Source organism: Kwoniella mangroviensis, assembly GCF_000507465.2.
Source record: "Kwoniella mangroviensis CBS 8507 chromosome 1 map unlocalized Ctg02, whole genome shotgun sequence".
In the NCBI taxonomy this organism is placed as follows: Eukaryota; Fungi; Basidiomycota; class Tremellomycetes; order Tremellales; family Cryptococcaceae; genus Kwoniella; species Kwoniella mangrovensis.
The window spans coordinates 3,045,438-3,065,269 of record NW_027062534.1 but is presented as its reverse complement, the minus strand read 5'-3'; the positions used below and the strand labels follow the sequence as shown (position 1 = coordinate 3,065,269).

The following is a 19,832-nucleotide window of genomic DNA, read 5'->3' as shown; positions in this document are numbered from 1 at the left end:
TATGATGATTTTACATATCTGCGGAATGCAAATATTTTGGGTATGTCAATCACCGACGTTGTCCTAATGTTCTGTCTCTGACCTGTACAGCACCAGTAGAGGACCCCAACACTTTTAGATGTCACCTGAGGATTGTGGAGATGTTTGGATGTCTTACGGAATAATCATCTAAAACACGGTGACTATCTCCGCACTTTAAAATTTACTTTGAACCGAACCGACGCGGTACCAGCCCGAAGCTTCGCTAGAAACTCATGCATTACTTCATAGATTAGGAGGCAAAAACACAAAATTTTATAGTCAGTCTCCGCTGGGTTCATGGCATATATACATAGACTCATCACTACTATTTGTACCATCCGTCTTTCTCATCTGCACCACACACCCATCTCTTTTGATATTTCAGTGGCGAATTCACCAAGTGTGAGAAATACAGTAAAATTCATCTGGTCGTCGATTTTTCTCGTACCTTTTTCTGTCGTACTCTTTCTTACCCTTATAAACTCATATAATGCTTCAGCGTAATCCAGGTATGTATCACGCCATTCCTTCTAGCTACAAACGGATTGGGGCATCACTTGCTCACTGATCGCTCTGTCGACGTTGGTAGATCCCGACTGGTGGCGTCAAGCTATCATCTATCAAATCTACCCCAGATCATTCTGCGACTCCAATGGAGATGGAATCGGTGATCTGAAAGGGATAACGTTCAAAGTCCCCTATCTGGCTTCGTTGGGTATCGATGCAGTCTGGTTGAGTCCATTCTACCCTTCGGGAATGAAAGATGGCGGCTGTGAGTTGTTATGATCTCATTGCCAGCGTAAGATGCTGTGCTGACTGAGGGGAACTGTAGATGATGTATCAGACTATCGTGATGTAGATCCAAGGATAGGTACATTGGAAGATTTTGATGAACTGGTATCAGCTCTGGCGGAAAAAGATATCAAGATCATGGTAGACATTGTACCCAATCATTCGAGTGATGAACATGTCTGGTTCCAGGACGCTCTGAAGGCTGGAAAGGGATCCAAAGAGAGAGAAAGGTATATCTTTAGAGATGGTCAGTCAACCTAAGTCCCCTCGCCATTCGTATCACAAGAAGATCATCTGACATATTGTGATCCTGTAGGCTTGGGACCAAACAAAGATATTCCACCTACAGATTGGCAGTGCGCTTTTGGTGGTCCATCATGGTCTCCTTCGGGATGTAATGACGGACAATGGTACTACCACATGTTCGACTCTTCCCAGCCAGATTGGAATTGGGATAATCCCGAGGTTCACGAGGATTTCTTGACCACGTTGAGATTCTGGGCAGATAGGGGTGTATCTGGATTCAGGATTGATGTCGCTCATGCGTTGGTCAAAGATTTCAATGGGGATTTACCAAATTGGGAAGAGATGAATAGGATAAGAGAGAAAAAATTGAGAAATGGTAATAAACATATTACTCATCCGTACATGGATAGAGATGAGGTCCAGGAAGTATATAAGGATTGGAGAAAGGTATTTGAAGAGTATAATCCACCTCTTTTGTGAGTCTATTACTCCTTATCAAGTATAATTCCCCAAACATCTTCCTGCAATACTGATTTTTTGTCCTTTTCGTCAATAGCGCCGTGGCGGAATGCTGGGTAGCACCTGATCGAAAACCGCTCTATGCTTCTTCTGAAGGTCTCGGACAAGCTTTCTCATTCGATATCATGTTATGTAATTACAATGCCAAAGAATATCGAGATTGTATCGTTCAATCACTCAAGGATTCAGAAGAAGCTGGAAGTAGTACCACTTGGGTCTTATCAAACCACGATGTGAGTTTATCATATACCAATTCAGTCTGAAGGTATATCCTGACTTCATATGCTAATTTTTGGTTGCTTGGTAGGAACTTCGTCATGTCACAAGATACGGTCTACCAGATGTGCCCAACGCAGGATATCCAGAATTTGACGATGCCTTCAACGAGTACAAACGATCCAGATTCACCAACCCTCCCGTTAACGTAGCAACTGGCTTGAGAAGGGCAAGAGCAGCTACTTTGATGATTCTAGGATTGCCTGGATCAACCTACGTCTACCAGTAAGTTCAACTGATCACAAGTAACGCACAGGTCACTAATTAATGGTTTTTGACAGAGGCGAAGAATTGGGTTTACCTGAAGTGATTGAGATACCGGATAATCAACGACAGGATCCTCATTTCCATCGAACCAAGGGGGAATGTCTTGGACGAGATGGATGTCGAGCCCCTCTACCTTGGAAGTCATCCGCTAAAAATCTAGGTTTCGGATCAGGCAAATCACCTCATCTCCCTCAACCAGCCTGGATGAAAGATTATTCTGCGAATTTACAAGAACACGAAAGTGATAGTACATTGAACTTTTATAGAAAAGCATTAGATATTAGAAAAGAATTACAATGCGCGGAAGAGCTCGAATGGGTTGATAATGAAGGTTATGACGAGAACGTATTACACTTCTCAAGACCTGGGGGATGGGAGATTATCATGAATGCTGGAAAGAAAGCGGTATCCTTGCCTAAAGGGCGACAAATCATCGTCAGTTCAGGGGAGATCAAGGAGGGTATGTTGGATGGTGAAACTACTGTTTGGTTGTTGGTCGAGTAGATATTTTAGATTTTTAGAACCTTGGTCCCATGCTGGTGTTCTCGAGTTGTAGTATATCTGTTTGTATATCTGTACGTTATATTATTGTTTGTAAATGTATGTCGTTCTTTCCCTTTCGTAAGACCTTGTTAATCCGCCATGCTACCAGCCTGTCGAAGGTGATTGTCATTCCTCCCGTCATCAGGAAGGCCAGGAATCACAAAATCGTATAGTCAATCGACGTACAACGTCTGACGAAGGATCGCGGTCCAGTTGCTAGACTCCGGCTCAGATCTTGAATGTCCAGAAAGGACGGTTTGAGGGCGACCATCAGCTAAGAATGTATACATCTTAAGATCGTGTCTCATATTTTCTCACTTGTGTCATATAATTCTTATACAACGATATGGCTGATGCTGATAGGAATGTCGTCCAGGATATTTCATGGTCTTATCAGATTCTCTCCTTCACAAGCGAGAATGAAGATCACAAAAAACTCGGAGCTGTCAGCAGAAACACTTGATCAATCAGACTCGGCCCTTCATCATCCTTTGAGCAAAGCGATGAACATGTTGAAGTCCTGCCTAGCGAGGACGAAGCTGTAGAGCATAACAGCAAGTTCGTCATTCTAGCTCATACTCTCAAATCGACCGTTCAGGCCATCTTCGGTAATGATCCAATGGGGAATGTAAATCACAATTTAGAATATTCAGATGGGTTGATGAGTGTCGAAGCTGAATTAGTAGAAGGGAAGTGGCAAGCGGATATTACTTTGAATATACCATTTACGATGAATGGACAGCCATATACTCTGAGGAGTGACGCAGTCAGTAAATCAAATAATAGTCCCTCGTATTCCATCTGAAGCTGATGATATATATGATGTGTTGCAGTAGTTGGAGACGTTACATACAACGGGATTACACTGGGCTCGAAATTTCACCACAGGTCGGACCCAAATGGCCTTGACACTAGACAAGAAGAATCCATACTCGATCGAAAATCGGATGGTGGACCATCGTAAAACATGCATCGAATCATGCCTAGAAAGCCAACGGTTCGAACACCCCTGGTTCCCCCTTCTAATCGATACGCTGCAGAATGGCGTTAATACGGCCTTCTATAAGACCATAGATGAAGATCCAATCTTCGGAAAGGCAGAGTTGAGCTTTGATAATGGCTCGCTCCATGCTAAAGTTGAGTCGGATCGACCTGGGATTGAGGGGACAAGAAAATGGACGGGTCACATAGATTACGCCCTCCTTGGACCAACGACCCTTCCCATCCGGGAGAGAGTAACGCATGAGCGGATGATAGAGGAATATGAGAGTTGATGTTTGGCTTTTCTCGTAATTGTGTCCGCATGCATTCCCCCTAAGATATGTTGACTTGCAGAAGAGACCAGCTAATTATTGTACTTTAGACCTCGCAACCCACATTTTCACTTTCCACTTGGCTTTTTCCCCAATAAAGAAATCCTCGACGAACTTCATCCCCATGTTTCACTCTTCCTCTTTCGCCTTTCGCCTCAAGGTCCTCTCCTTAGGTGTCCTCCAAACAACATTCTCAGCTTGAAAACTAAGCTCACACCCTACTTTCATACAAACGATCATATCCGAATTGGAACTCTGCTTGAGACGATGTGCGAAACGGGATTTCTCCGAGTCGTCTATGTGACAGTATCACCCTGATGCAAAGATGATGAGACGGTATGACTGCACTCACTGAACAGATCGGTACCTTGACAAGGTACTCTGACGATGGCAGGTAGCTCAGTGTGAACAACTGTAGCTTTACAATAATGACATTTAGCGCTGAGATTCTTTCCAATCAATATACCCTTGGGTCTGTCGAATGTATGAGTGGATTTATCACACAGATCTCCAGGTCGATAGCGTCGTCGCGTTTTATCATTGTCTTCTTCGATAGTACTGGTATTTCCAGGGGCAGAAGTAAGTGGTCGAGTTCGTGAATCCCTATTTATCTCTGTTAGTCGACGGTCAAATCTGTGCTCTTCGTTGGAAGTACTCTGAGGTTTCATGGGAGTTTCTGAGATGATCTTGTATCCGGATCGAAATTGGACCACTTCTTGATTCCCGTACTGATCTTCCGAATCGTCCATCACCGTGTCTCGATTGGCAGTCTCAGATACCTGGTCAATAGTATCGGAGAACGGGGGAGATCGTCCGAAATCTGATTGTGTGGCTGAAGTGAGTCGAGTATTCTGAGCAAGTTCACTATTCAGGCGCACGATCGTATCGAGATCAAGCAAATCTGACACTCCTGCGTGATCCCATGTAGAGGAGCTAGGCGGTCCGTGATATTCCTCTTCCCCAATTGGCATGTTTTCTATTGTTTCGTGAGGAGATGATCAGTCTATGAACAGTACAGGGGCTAACACACATTTCTGTATCCATTCATATATCCTCATCAACTATACTAACCCATATATTGTAGATCAATGTCGAAATGTGATGACGGAGTTTACTCTACTGATTGAAAGTATCATAAAGGAGGCGAGAAAAGGAAGGGAAGATATCGAATCGATTACAGACGAACGTATATACACAGTATTACTGATACGATATGAAATTGGAATATCTTGAAATGGCAGAATGCTCAAAGAAGCAAACTCCGCTTGTGCTCTTTCTTCTGCATTTCTCCTTCTTCTCTTTTCAGTCTCGTTGTGTCCTGCCTCAAAAGGCGGGAACAGCATGTTAGAAACCTTGGTTGAATGCATGACGTTCTGAGTGATGAATAAAGGTCGTTGTGGTGTTAATGCACCCAATAGCCTATGAGCAACGTAAAAATCAGTAAGCTCACCAATCCCCTTCATCCAGCAGTGGCCACCCCCCGCTTCTCACCTGCTTCAAAGTACGCGTACCGAAGATGCCAGGTGAGAATGGGCAGGTGCGCTACTGCTGGTGTCGGAGGTGATGTGTAGGTAAGGACAAGAAGATTAGTCAAGGGTCAGTATCTAGGATAAAGGATATCTAAGATGCATGGTATGGGATGTCAACTAAAATCGGAAGTACGATGTGGAACAAAAAGGAAGAACACAATTAGTCAAGTAGAAGGTTAGGTTTACCTTCTACCACCTCTCTTCTGAACCAACGTGAATCCATCATCATCTACTACGGGTTCTTGTCTTTCTCTCGATTGCTGCGATTGGTTATCCACCAACTGAGGAGCATCCTGCCCATCCATCTCAATATCTCCATCCTCGTCCTCGTGATCATCTGAATCTTCACCTTCCGACTGACTTTCCGCCCCTCCAGCACCTCGAGCAGCATTCACACCCATCTTCTTCATCTCGCCGGCTTTCCTTTCTAACGCTTCTACCAAGACCAGAGGATTTGGGCCGAGTATATCTTTCCATAATTTAATGAGATCCGAAGATACGGAATCGATCGATCCATCTTCTAAATTCGCATCGAACTCATCTGACATGATTTGATGTAACAAGTCGGCGACCTCGTCGACATCCAATGGAGGATCGTTAGCTGATTTGGGATCGACCACAGGAAGATCACCTGCGTTTGCGATAGGTAAGAGGGGAGCGCGAGTTTCGAATTCGTCAATGAGTATAGAAGCCAACCATGTTTTCTTGGCTGCTGATTCGGTACCACCCCATTGTTCTGCTACGGCGATGGTGAGCGCTGGCCAGAGATCGAGTAAGGCTAGGGTACCTCGAGCGAAAAGGATGATAGCTTCTGGTTGTTGTGGTTGAGCTGACATGTTAAAGGATAAGGATTTATAGATGTGATGTAGCCTTGTGTGAGATGGAGGAGCTGATGGCTTGACAGCTATCGTACGATGTCTATCTGTGATGCTAGACTAGTCTGTGTGTATAGATTTATGAAATTGTTGAGATGGTTGACAGATCGTTGAAGGAAGATGTGTAGGAGCTGAAGCCTCAAGGCAAGGTCGTGTTTGTCTTTGCGGTTGTGAGTATGAATGTCGAAATCAAAACCGAGGATAGCCGACGTGATGAGCAGGAGCCTTTGTAATCTGCCTGGGATGATTGATGATGCCAAGAAGGTGGATGATATGGGTTGATTGATCAATTTACCTCGAGGAGACCAACGAGGACATGGATCATACAGAAATGAACATTTTCCAAAAATCCCAGAGTGGCAAGTGCTGCTCCAGGTGGAGGTCGCAGAGTTGGCGTGCGATCCACGTGGGTGTGTTATAGGGATCATGGCGGAATACTCCGCAGTCATTGTCTCTCGTCACTTGACTTTCCTCCACGTCGTGATGAGAAGTCATGTTGAGAGGAGATTTACGGTTCAAGAGCTAGTCGACCAAAACACATTCTGCAATCACATCCAGATAAAAGAGCGACTCAAAAGCCAAGCCTAGGAGGATCAAGATGCGCCCGTATTCCCTGCTTCTCGCCCTTATACTCTCTTTGGTCAGTCTGGCGGCAGCTCGGTCAGCTTCAGGAGACAAAGTCTTGGTAGTCCTGGAACCAAGTTTGAAGAGAGATGATTATTCGAAATTCTGGAAATCGCTGCAGGGTGAGTTGAGGGTCTAATGTATCTCGCATCTACGAAGCCGAAATCAAAGTGACGAAGCTTCGAGCTGACATTCCTCCATGGTCGCTGGTGCAGATCGAGGGTTTGAACTTACCTTCAAGGAGCCCAAAGACAGAGATGCAGAGTTGGTCAAATATGGGGAATTGAAGTACGATCATTTGGTGATGTTCGCACCAGGAGCAAAGAGTGAGTGCCATGATCATTCAGCCTGCCATTTGCTTGGCTAGGGCATCGTGGAGTGAAATAGTCTCGAAGTTCTCTTAATCTATTCAGAGAAGGGTAGTATCGCTAACACTTCTTTTCGTTTTTATCCTTAGCATATTCTCCAACGCTATCTCCCAAATCCATTCTTCACGCCCAATTCGCAGGTCTCAACACCTTATATGTTCTCTCACCTGATCTAACCGAAAGCAACAAAGAGTTCTTGAGAGAATACGATTTGGAATTTATAGACTCTTCTCAAACTTTGATTGATCCATTCAATCATCCAGTCGACTCATCATCTTCCACCGTTTCTCTATCCCCCACGTCATCTTTGGTCCAAGACAATGGAGAAGTTGTATCGCCAAGTACATTATCGGGTGGTCCAATAATCTACCCTTCTGGGACAGTACACACAACAGGCGATAATCCGTATTTGATCGATGTCCTCCATGCTTCCAAATACGCTTATGTCGGTCAAGATAAATTACTCTCATCGGATGAAGCTGAAGTTGACAAGTCGCTGAATGCGAAGGGAACGAAGGAACCGATATTGAATGGTAGAAAAGCGACCTTGGTGAGCGCATTGCAGACTAGGGATAATGTTAGGGTTGGGTTTGTAGGATCAACGGAGATGATCAAAGATATCTGGTGGGATAAGGAGGTAAAAACTAAGGATGGGAAAAGGTAAGTTCATTTTTGTTCTGAGAACTAGGTGTGACAAAAAATCATTCGATGAGTTGATGAGCTGTCTCACTAATGTCGTATCTATGTTTACCATTACTCTAGCATCAAAACTGGAAATGCAGCATTCATTTCTGACTTCTCAAAGTGGATTTTCCAAGAGACCGGTGTGGTCAAGATCGTAGATTCTACTCATTATAGAAAAGGGGAAACTGAGCCTAGGGAGCTATACACTAAGAAGGACGATATTGTAAGTCAACATTCAATCTCGAACACATCTATTGGCATCCTCTGGAACAACTGCTCAACTTTCCTTCCGTTTCACATATACTGATCTTACGATATCATCTCACTAGACCTACTCCCTCACCCTTGCCAAGCACTACACCACTTCCAACGGGACTTCCGCATGGGAGCCATTCGAAGTCGATGACATCCAATTGGAGTTTACGATGTTAGATCCTCATATTCGAACAGCTCTCAAACAGGATAAATCAGCTGTCGTAGAACAAGGAACGAACTTCAAGGCGAGATTTGACGCACCGGATAGACATGGTGTATTCAAGTTTGTAGTGGAATACTGGAGACCTGGGTAAGTGTTCGAGACCAACCCGTTGTAAAAGAGAGGTCGCTTACTCATACGTCATTTTGTCGATAGTTGGAGTTATATTCGATCTTCCCAGACGGCTTCAGTAGTACCTTTACGACACGACGAATACCCTCGATTCATCGTTGGAGCATGGCCGTATTACATCGCAGCGTGCAGTACTAGTCTGACGTTCTTGGCTTTCTGTGCGTTGTGGGTTAGCTTGGGAGAAGGCGATAAAGATAGGAAGGGAAAGAAGAAGGCTGAGTAAGTGGTGGAGTAGTGGCATCAAGTAGTATAGACTAGAGAATAAACAAAATGCATCTATCATGCACAGGATGACCTCGTATTTCAGATGTAGTGTTACTGCATGTTCATTCGCGTCAAGGACGATGGCATCTTTTGAAATTAGTGGTCTGAACTGACAATATCACAGGTACCGTATGACCATACATGTATTATCCATCACGCAGCTTTGTCGACCCCTATAGTGACTTGGTACTATGTATGCCACAAACATGAAGATTTTAAGGGACAGGTACAATAAATGAAACAAGGTTGTGTCCATCCTTGTGTATACCAATGTACGTTTACGTAGCTGCAGTTCCTTCACTCTCTTATTCCATCAGCTTTTCGTTCATTGTTCGAGTAGCCCGCACATTAGTTTCGCGATACAATCGAATAACATGATGTACTGAACTGAGAAAGTACTGGACAACAGCGATCTTGTACTGCCTAGGTTTCACAACAAGTTGGCTGATGATGATGGTCGTCATCCATCAAATTTCATTGTCCCTATTCCTCGTTGCGTGTTTTGATCGCACAGACCATGCGTTTCACTGTGTAAAACACGAGCTTGACTTGGCATTCACCCTACTGACAAAAAGCAGACACAGAGCAATAAAATCATATAAGGATTGTCCATCATTCAACTTCACTCTCCCCATCTTCCCTTATCCAGTCCATCTCTCACTGCCTCGTTCTTTCATCTATACGAAAACAGATCAACCCATTGGTTGACGTCCATCAGACCTACCACGCTCTTTTACATATTCACATTCACTGCCTCTTGCGTTGCTTCTCTATTGCCATCAACTCACTCCATCTCGTCACTGTCCCGATTCCGAGCCTTTATCACGAAGTGGAACGATTCATCACGATGCTATCTATCATCTCATCATCCAAGTACATCTTACTTTCTTTGCCTCTTATCAACACCGCTCTGGGAGCGACTTATACCTTATCTGTAAGTCTATGCAATTCTTAATGGTTCCAAGTGGAGAGTTGGGCTGATAGTATGTCGGACGCAACGAAGAAATCCTGGCAAGGTAATGATTTCTTCGATGGGTTCACCTGGTGGGAATGGGATGATCCTACTCAAGGAAGAGTCAAGTAGGTGTCTTCTCATCGGGCTAAGATGTTTGCTGATGGTATTTATCATTCGGGATGATAATGATATAGTTATGTAAATCGAGAGACGGCCATTTCGAGGAACCTCTCTTATGGTATGTCCGTCCCCAATCTTTCTCTGCTTGACTTCAAGATATTGACTGATGATGCGATTTATCTGATGTTGACGTAGTCAACGGCGGGAACTTCATCATGAGAGCGGATTCGACCAACGTCGTCAATTCCTCTGCTAGAGGGAGGGATTCAGTGAGGATTCACAGTAAAGATACTTACACCGATGTGAGTGATACTCAAATCTGACTTTATTATGTATCTGATCGACTGATCCTGTCGCTCGGCCTTGTCATAGGGTATCTTGATCATGGATGTCAAACATATGCCTACGGGATGCGGTGCTTGGCCAGGTAAGTTTTGGGTTTTATTCCGAGCTGAGTGATCGAGGCATTCCTTTCGACGAATCACCGCTTCTTTGATCGACACTCTCATACATATTATTCCTTATGGTGTTGCTCGTCGCTCTGGACCTCCTTTCATTCTGGTACTACAGCTCACCTCCACCCCTGCGTTGGAACGTCTACTGACTTCGATACCCCGCAGCATTCTGGACATGTACCAGGGCCGGGACTTGGCCAGCCGGTGGAGAAGTCGATATCATCGAAGGGATATATGGTATAAACCAGCAATATTCCAATAACCTGTTTACTCTTCATTCGGACGCCGGATGTAAGATGCCAGCTACGAATAGAGGATCAGGTACGCCTCTGTTGAGCGATTGTACCGGCGGTGTAGGATGTGGTGTAAGAGATAAGAGCTCGAAGAGTTTCGGTGAGGAATTCAATAAAAATGAAGGTGGAATGTGAGTACTGTTTCTTTTACTCTCACTCACCTCAACCTCTTATATACGCAGAGATTCCACTAATGCCTCTTGGGATTTGTCCAGTTTCGTCATGAGAAGATCAAAGGCTCGAGGATTCTCATTTTGGTTCTGGCCTCATAATTCACCTCAAGCACCTACCGATATTACTTCCGGATCTCAGACTATCATGGAATCACTCTGGTCAACACCCATAGCCAACTTCCCAGCGGATCAATGTGATATCAATAGACATTTCGATGATCATGAGATCATAGTGAGTATATTTCTTGATTTCCCATATATCATCCTTTGTCTCTTATATTCCATCGTACTAAGGGAGCTAATCTACCTTTCGCTCCAGATCAATCTGACCTTCGCGGGAGTCTGGGCAGGTGGAGATGCCCAATGGGCCGCATCAGGCTGTGCCGGCACAGCGGGTTGGACTCCGGACGATTATGTCAAATCGAACCCTCAAGCTTTCACTGATGCTTATTGGGAAATTAGAAGTTTGAAGTGGTATGCCCCAGTTTGTACTGCTGGTGCGAAGAAACGAAGATTGACAGAGGATCAACGGTAGATCATAAGTGCTTGATGCAAACGTTGATGACGAGATGATGGTGCAGTATAAAGAAAGGACTTTTTGGGTATTTTGTATATATATTTGCAGATGGATGTAGCGATATATGCTATGCTTTTTATGCATTATGACTAACATGTATGCAGCTATCCGGATAGCTGGATGGTATAGGATGAGGTCTTTGATTAGCGGGGCCAGTTGAGCATTGTATTGGATTACAAAATCGATTACAAATTCGGATGCCAAGTGTTATTTACATCGCCTCACTTGCGTAGACGTCATCATCCACCAACAACCAGACAACCACTACAACAATACGACCACAGCAGTGCATTGTCATGACATATGAGTAATACCCTATCTTACAATCTATCAGTTGCTTTCGACGTCTGCATCAAGATATAGAAACAGCATGACATCTCCACCCAAGACCACCTCTCCTCCACCCGTCGTACCAGCGACTGCATCCCTGGCGGAACAACATGAACCTCCTCCAGGTCCACCACCTCCAGCATCCGTCGCTACTCAACCCGTACATGCCGATCCAAAAGTCGTTGAATTGCATCAAATGTTCCCGACAGTTGAAATCTCAGTGATCGAGCTCATCCTTGAGACTTCGCAAGGATCTACCGATAGAGCTATCGAACAGTTATTGGGAATGACGGATCCGGAATTTAAGAGCGATGAATTGGGTGGGACAAGGGAGGATGTGAGTTTACTCTCCATGTGAGGTAAGGTCAAACTGTAAAGCTGACTCAATTCCTTTTCTTTGGATCGGCTTGGATAGGCTCAAGTGGATCTTGATGCACAATTCGCTCGATCACTCCAGATGGCAGATGAAGAATCGTATAGACAACAACAAGCGGAATTTCATTCTCGTGTCAACTCAGGTAACAACCCTCCCCCAGCCGGTGGATTACCTTACCAACCTAGAATTAGACGAGGTCAAAGACAACCAGCTCAAGCTCAACCGTATAGCGAACAGGACTTGTTTTACCAGAACCGCGATCAAGGGTTAGATGATAGATATGGACAACAACAACAGAGAGATGGGAATGAAGGTCAGAACCCTCCGGGGATGTTGGCTTTTGAAGAAAAGGTGGAGAAGTTTGCAGAGGGTGAGTCAGAGTCCAACAAAGGAATCAGCCTGATAACACCCTGCTGCATCCGCTCGCCAAATGATCCTGATTTACCAAGATTATCGAGCATGACCTTTGCAACTGTATGCAAGAGCTGATCCTCTGATTGCTGTTTAGCCGGTAAACAGACCCTCAACTCCCTATTCTCACGAGCCAAAGCGAAGTACTCTGAATTCCAAGCTCAACAAGCTCAAAATAGAACCAACCAAGGATCAAGTGGGAGTGGATACGTCCCTGAGAACCTCTCGCCGAGCGGTGATAGGTATACTAGACCTCCTGGAATTGGAGGTAATAGAGGTGGAGAACAGAATAGGAATTTAGCAGGTGGAGGAGGAGGTGGCGGACTGTGGGATAGTAGATCGTGAGTTGGAATATCCCTACGGTCTTTCTTGCTCTGTCGCTAAACTTATTTCCTGGACGTTGGTCCTTTGTAGACCTAGTCTGAGATCGGAATCAATCTCATCTCAAAGTACTTTCGATGCTCCTCCTCAATCTCAGGCCCAGGTTCCTCTGAGACAAAGCTCAAATAGGTGGCAACCTTCTGATGCCTACGGTGAGCACTCACTTATCGTCATTGGCTACCATGAAGGGGTACATGAAAACCGCAGTTGATCAATCTGTCGTATTTAGATGATCCCCTGCCACCAGCTAGGACAATGAGCGGAAACAGGATTGAAATTACCAGTGGGAGAAGTACGAATAGTGGAGTTGGTAGTCCTGAAAAGCAAATTGGCAAGATCGACCCTGGTATGTATTCACCATCAGTCGCTGGTCTGGCCAGAGAAGTACTGGCTAATTTGTGATCACTAATGGTGGTTGTAGCTAAACTCGGAATCTTACCTAAGAAACGAGTTGATCTCTTGTCGACTTCACCATCATCATCTACCAATACCGGTACCAATGTATTGTCAAAGAAGGACAACGACGATGAAGATGATCCAAATCCTTCATTACCCAACGCTCCCGAATCTTTAGTATCCAAGATCCCACCTACTCCACCAGCAGGTGATGATAGGTATAGATTGGAAGATAGTGATGATGAATTGGAATACACTAAGTGAGTATCCCGGCCTACATGAGCAATCACAAGAAGGAGGGGACGCTGATGAAGGAACACGTGTGCCAGGAATCCATTTGATGAGAAGTAACGTATGTGGCAAAGCCGTGTGAAGGTATGGTGTGAGATAGAGTAATTATACATATGTGAGGATTTATGGTTCATGAATGAATTATGGGATCTTATGATACAGCGTCTGTCTTGAAGTTTTGACCCAACAAAGATGTTCCGGTTCCTCCCCTCTACAGTACTGGAGAATCGCATAGAGACCGCTGGAGCATGAGCGAAAATGACGATCTATGCCGTTCTGAAAAAGCACGATTTACGTAAACCGAACACTGGCCACGTGTATGTGACACGGGGTAAGGCTGCGGGGTAAGGTCCGAGCGAATGTCGTTGAGAAAAAGGGGGTTGACAACGAGAATGAGAATGAGGTATCCTGTGGTATGAAATGATGTGGACCATCTACCATCTGAATGGAGTGGACTGAACATCATCACCTCTTCACTTCCTTCTCATCTCTCTCTCCGTCCTTGTCTCTGCTCACTACGTATAATAACGACTAGACATCAGACGGCGATAACTTCATCATCTCTACAACAAAAAGCACAAAAGTCTCAGTGCGACCTCGTCCTCGTTCTCATACTCAGGCACCTCGGTCACGAGTAGGCAGTGCATCCCACCTCACTCTCACTAGGTCACTACGCATACACGATATATCATCCCACATCTTTATCATCTTATAGTATATAATTGATCAATCATACCTCCTGGTAGAACTGCCCACAGTGAGTAGTCATACCCATCCTACCTCTCTCATTCGGTCGACCGACGTTTACGGAACAAGGTTGTCCATCATTCCTTTGGTAGCTTTCACTGACCACGACCTTCCACGCAGATCACCCATACACATATATATATACCAGATCTATCACTCTCTTGCATTCTTTCACCTTGCATCTATTCACACTCAAAGGACTGTTTTAGCTGTATTCATCAACCCGACGACCAAGTCTGGATCTTAGCTTGACGACAAGGGTCATTCTCATTCATCTCTCTTACCGAGTGAGTCAAGTTGAATGTTTCATACGTTATTTCTACTTCAACACCAAACCTCACATCGTTCATACCATACATATAGCTTCTTTGATTCTTTCTGTTTATTGTTGTTTTGCTATAGCATAGCACTGCGTAGCTGACAGTACAACCTTTCATTTTGGTCAGATATTGTAGATTGCCTAGGATTGACCTCCACTTCATCACTTCAGTACTTTCAATCCTTTCACTTGACTGTCACTCAACGATCCTTGCCCTACTCCGTCGCTATCACTCGGTCACTCGCATCATTCAGAATCACTGTATAAGTACTCAGCGTCAATCCGACCATCACAGCCGTTGACTGCTTGTGCGACAGAATGTCATCTACCAACCTCAGTCCGGACAAGATCACGGGGTTCAGGAATAGGGAAGGTAGAACTCCACCTCCTGCGCCTAGTGCTGCCTATGCTAGACGGTGAGTCCTCATCTTCATTCTCAGGACATCGCTTCAACTACTTCTTCGGTCTCTAAGAAGTTTCTGGACTGCCTTCCCTCCAGTTCACATGCCTTGCAGATATCATTCCCCTCTTTCAGCGACGTATCTCCTTGAATTGCTTGTGCACCCATGCTGATTGATCTATTGCAGAGCCCGAGAAATCATCGAAGATGAAGCTGGAGTATCAGGCCTGCGTCCTGTCGCCGCCATAACATCGGAGGAAGAACAAGTTGCTGCGGTCGACAATGGAGTGGCTTCTGGGTATAGGAGGGCAAGGGCGGGGTGAGTCCAGATAGATCTCGTTCCCTCCACTAAGCATTTCGTCTAACCTGGGTTATATCTTCAGAACCATGCCTTCCAACCTACAAGAAGCTGCTCAAAGGTATACAGGTCCCTCCGACGAACCCACTCCCACCACAGCGACCTCCACAGCGTCTTCCAGCGCAGCAACCTACACCCGTACTTCTGCTCTATCCCCTGCGTATCCTCGGACGACCGCTCGACCAAGTTTGCGGCACGCTGCATCGTCCGCTGCCAACCTCGAATCTTCCTCTGCGTCAAATCGTCTACGCTCAGGTTCACTCACCTTACCTGGCACAGGTTTAGGTGATGCGTTTGGGCACGGACCGTTTAGTAACGCATGGCTTGCCAACCCTGGTCTAACTGCTTCAAGTACACCTGCACGTTCACCTCTGGGTCACCCTCTTCAAGCCAACGAAGAAGAGCTCTCCTCCTATACCTCAACGACAGATTCCGCTGCATCTTACCCTACCGACGACCTCAATTCTACGCTTGACTACCTCGGTTTAGCAGATGTATGCGATGCGATGCATCTAGCGCCTGCTTCAATGGTGGAACTTCGAAACCAGGCTCAACGTGCTATTCATAACTCGGGTCCTGCGAGCAGACTACGTGCTAGTACCGTCTCTAATTTTGCTCGGCCTTTCAGACCGTCCGTGACCAACGGCAACCTCTTCAACGGAAACAATGGTTACGAAGGTAGAAACGATGACGAAGAAGCGCTTGCTAGAGCTATCGACAATCTGGGAATGTATGATCAGAACGGGTATCCCGTATCAAACTCTCAGCTTGGTAATTTATATACCTCGTCAGGTCTATATACAAGCAAAGAATTGGCTAGGCCCAGGGCGACTACCATTGGAGCGCTGGACCATCCAGTCAGGAAACCTATGACGAGAGGCAATAGCTATTTAGCTTCAATCCCTCAATCGCCCATCCACGCCGAACACCTAAGTTCACCTTATGGCTATCCAAATCAGATAAACAGCAAATCAAGAGATTCAAGCAGAGGTCCAAGATTATCAATATCATCACACACCTCCCGAACTGGAACACCCGATGTGGACAAAGGTACCTCAACACCTCAAGTCCCAACTAGAAGTTTATGGATTGGTAATCTAGATGTCAACGCTACTAGTGATGCATTATTACATGTATTTGCTCCATATGGTGCCATAGAAAGTGTCAGGATGCTTCCTGAAAAGGTAAGTATACTTTCTCTTTGCCTGATGGGATTGTGATTGGTGCTGATTTTGAGTTTGTTCTTTGGTAGACTTGTGCATTCGTGAACTTCATGGAGAAGACAGATGCGATCCGAGCCAGGGATGATGTGTTAAACCGAATGGGAGGACATGTCTCAGCGTTATCGGAAACTGCACCAGTCAGGATCGGTTTCGGTAAAATCGATTCCGCTCCCAACGGACCATCCGTGAACACCACAGCGACTACTGCAGCTCCGCCACCGCCGAACTTGGTGTTCACCGCTGGAGGACCTGCACCCGCTCCTGTACCCCTGCCTGGACAACCTGCTACTGTCACTACCCCGGCCATCACTGTACCAGCACCTACCAGTACTACCGTATCCGCGGATAGTCCCGATACGAAGGATGGAGATCAAAGTGCGTTGCCCACTAGAGCTCTTTGGATCGGTAGTATACCTGGCACCACCAGTCCAAGTACACTTTTGCAAATCTTCTCGCCTTTCGGCCCAGTCGAGTCGGCTAGAGTGTTGATGAACAAGGTGAGTCCTGATTGGTGTCGTTTAGAGTTCAGTGTGCTCATGAATCGGAACAACATAGTGCTGTGGGTTTGTCAATTTCGAACGATTGGACTCAGCAGTCTCCGCTCGAAATGCGTTGAACGGCCGAGATATACTCGGAAGCGATGTTGGAGCTATACGAATCGGATTCGCTCGAGTACCTACCAAGTCGCCTACATTGGGCGGACCAGAAGACGACATCTCGTCACCTGGTAAACTTGGCGATGCTCTCAATACAGTTCAGGGCGCTGCGTCTGTATCGACCGAACAGCAAATGTCAGCTGAAGGTGGTGGATTGGAGAATTACCGAAGTCAGTTGATCCTAGATTTGGTTAAACAAGGTGTCCATGAACAGGTTCTGGAGAAGGGACTAGATCATGATGGTGTAGTAAGTGATCAGCAGATGATCATGCAGGTGTTCAGTAAGGAAGCGGAGGAGGATCGAGATGTGAAAGCTGCTGCTGGTAAGCTGGCTAGCCGTTACCGGAGAGACTAGGATTAACCACGTTATGATAGAATCCCGTCCACCGGTCACTTATTACACTGCTATTCCACTTGTTGGTGACAGGGCATCGAGAAGACCCGATAATTCTAGACTTAAAGACATCAGGAAACTGCTTGATGTTGGTCAATGTACTCAAGAGGAGGTGGATTCCATCGTACATGAACTGATGGAAGACTGCGCTGAAGTGAGTGTTTTCCAACATCTTGCTGAATTAGCATTTGATGCTGATAAAAAAACTTGATCAGCTCGCAAGCGATTACATCGGTAATACAATCGTTCAGAAATTGTTTGAACGAAGTCAACAACCATTAAGATTGGCCATGCTGGAACGTATCGCCCCGCACTTGGCTACCATTGGTATACATAAGAATGGTACTTGGGCTGCCCAGAAGATCATCGAGTGCGCTGTCACTCACGAGGAGCGAACGATGATCATCGACCATCTCAGGCCTTTCGCTCCGCCTTTGATATGTGACAGTCTCGGTAATTACGTTTGCGCTGGAACTCTCAAGTTCGGTCCGCCATGGAACGACTATGTGTTCGATGCTATGATCGATAGATTATGGGATATCGCTCAGAACAGATTTGGTGCTAGGTGCATGAGAACTTGCTTGGAGAGTAACAGTACTAGCTTGTATCAGAAGGTTAGCTCAGCTGTGTTTTGCATGAGAATCCAGGAGCTAATTACGTGACATGATCACCACGTAGAAACGTATCTCAACCGGAATCATCCTGAACTCAATTCCCCTTGCAACCAACCCCAACGGAGCATTGCTTCTCACGTGGCTCGTAGATTCCTCGAACCTCCCTGGAAGATATGGTCTGTTGGCAAATCGATTCGTATCGCACATCGCTCATTTGTGTACCCACAAACTGGCTTCTTTGACTGTTCTCCGAGGTGGGTAGAGTGCCTGATGAGCCGTAGTCTTATTTTCTGGAGGCGCTAGGTTGCTGACACGTCACTTTGAACTAGTTATCACCCAAACCACTGAGCCTGCCGCAGCTAACAATCTCCTCCAAGCAATCTTCACCTCCAACAAGGATGAAACGCTCAGCGAAATCTTGGGCGATGCGAATAACGGATCTCAAGTAATCGGAAAGATACTAGCTATCAATACCATCCCGCAAGAACAGAAAACCCAGATGGTTGAGACCGTCAGAAGGGTATTACCGAATATCAAAGCATCAAACACACCACCATATCGATTATTGCTTGAAGCTGTTGGCTTACCGGTCCCAGCTGGATATATCAACAATAACTCTTCTTCGTCTTTTGGAAGATCTCACCATCATCACCACCAACATCAGCAGCAACAAGTCCAGATCCCACAGGGATGGGGTATGCAACCCCAACAATCCTTCGGACAAGCTTTCTACGGCGGTGCAGGAGGTGCTGACGGATACCAACAACCTCCGTATGGAATGAACAACCTATCACCATTGTTGATACCTCAAAACATGCCTTTAGGTCAATCGATGAGGAATCCAAGTTCCCCAAACTCCACCCCAAACGCGAACAAATCACCTAGAACACCTATGGCTAGATTCAGTAATGGTCCAATGGGGATGGGTATGGCAGGGAGGATGAGCCCTGGTAGTATGATGAGTCCAGGTTCTGACCCTTTCAATCCTGTGAGTAAATCAGTCTCCTATCGCAGATTGCTCTGCTAACACGACAGGTATTTGATAGTTCGCATCTCCCTCGATTGACCTTCCTGGTGCTCAACATGCTTCTATGCGATTAGGATCCGCGCTGTCCCAACCACCCGTCACGTTTGGCTCTCAGCCTGATATCGGTGGATTAGGAATCTTGGGTCAACAAGGTTCAGATGGTGGTAATGGAGTTTATTACGGCCAAAATGTTGTGAGTGGCGATATCTATGTACCAAAAAGGTATGGGCTGATGTGTGATGCTATCTTAGGGTCGACCGATGTATGGACAAGCAGCAGGATACCAATAATTCACGAAGTATAATCATATCTTCCAACAACAAGAGCACCAAAAAGTAAAATATTTTTACGAAACTAAAACGAATATATAAAGATAAATCGGACGAAGCAAAAATAAAACCATTATAT

General features: G+C 45.5%; 7 protein-coding genes across 7 annotated transcripts; 5 read left to right on the top strand and 2 right to left on the bottom strand.

Annotated features, from left to right (window-relative positions):
• Positions 1-511: 511 nt before the first annotated feature.
• I203_106263 (uncharacterized protein) lies at positions 512-2,625 on the top strand (the record flags this gene model as incomplete). Its single annotated transcript, XM_019148024.1, has 7 exons — positions 512-530; positions 611-793; positions 854-1,060; positions 1,130-1,535; positions 1,616-1,811; positions 1,886-2,079; positions 2,136-2,625. The coding sequence occupies 7 exons, from the start codon at positions 512-514 to the stop codon at positions 2,623-2,625; spliced, it is 1,695 nt and encodes a 564-aa protein (XP_019002942.1).
• Positions 2,626-4,106: 1,481 nt separating this feature from the next.
• Positions 4,107-4,948, bottom strand: I203_106262 (uncharacterized protein; the record flags this gene model as incomplete). The annotated part of the gene is made up of 2 exons (XM_019148023.1): positions 4,107-4,273; positions 4,330-4,948. 2 exons carry the CDS (start codon positions 4,946-4,948, stop codon positions 4,107-4,109), a joined length of 786 nt encoding a protein of 261 aa, XP_019002941.1.
• Positions 4,949-5,688: 740 nt separating this feature from the next.
• I203_106261 (uncharacterized protein) lies at positions 5,689-6,342 on the bottom strand (the record flags this gene model as incomplete). The annotated part of the gene is made up of 1 exon (XM_019148022.1): positions 5,689-6,342. The coding sequence occupies one exon, from the start codon at positions 6,340-6,342 to the stop codon at positions 5,689-5,691; it is 654 nt and encodes a 217-aa protein (XP_019002940.1).
• A 637-nt stretch (positions 6,343-6,979) lies between these two features.
• On the top strand, positions 6,980-8,887 carry I203_106260 (uncharacterized protein; the record flags this gene model as incomplete). The annotated part of the gene is made up of 6 exons (XM_019148021.1): positions 6,980-7,127; positions 7,221-7,331; positions 7,463-8,033; positions 8,136-8,280; positions 8,387-8,622; positions 8,689-8,887. 6 exons carry the CDS (start codon positions 6,980-6,982, stop codon positions 8,885-8,887), a joined length of 1,410 nt encoding a protein of 469 aa, XP_019002939.1.
• Positions 8,888-9,775: 888 nt separating this feature from the next.
• I203_106259 (uncharacterized protein) lies at positions 9,776-11,459 on the top strand (the record flags this gene model as incomplete). The annotated part of the gene is made up of 8 exons (XM_019148020.1): positions 9,776-9,862; positions 9,932-10,008; positions 10,078-10,121; positions 10,199-10,305; positions 10,376-10,430; positions 10,624-10,882; positions 10,967-11,156; positions 11,244-11,459. The coding sequence occupies 8 exons, from the start codon at positions 9,776-9,778 to the stop codon at positions 11,457-11,459; spliced, it is 1,035 nt and encodes a 344-aa protein (XP_019002938.1).
• A 412-nt stretch (positions 11,460-11,871) lies between these two features.
• On the top strand, positions 11,872-13,746 carry I203_106258 (uncharacterized protein; the record flags this gene model as incomplete). Its single annotated transcript, XM_019148019.1, has 7 exons — positions 11,872-12,168; positions 12,247-12,577; positions 12,716-12,959; positions 13,033-13,151; positions 13,229-13,345; positions 13,421-13,655; positions 13,725-13,746. 7 exons carry the CDS (start codon positions 11,872-11,874, stop codon positions 13,744-13,746), a joined length of 1,365 nt encoding a protein of 454 aa, XP_019002937.1.
• A 1,324-nt stretch (positions 13,747-15,070) lies between these two features.
• Positions 15,071-19,714, top strand: I203_106257 (uncharacterized protein; the record flags this gene model as incomplete). The annotated part of the gene is made up of 11 exons (XM_065517929.1): positions 15,071-15,168; positions 15,340-15,471; positions 15,536-16,694; positions 16,763-17,230; positions 17,289-17,712; positions 17,765-17,937; positions 17,999-18,397; positions 18,462-18,651; positions 18,727-19,385; positions 19,444-19,617; positions 19,676-19,714. The coding sequence occupies 11 exons, from the start codon at positions 15,071-15,073 to the stop codon at positions 19,712-19,714; spliced, it is 3,915 nt and encodes a 1,304-aa protein (XP_065373233.1).
• Positions 19,715-19,832: the final 118 nt, after the last annotated feature.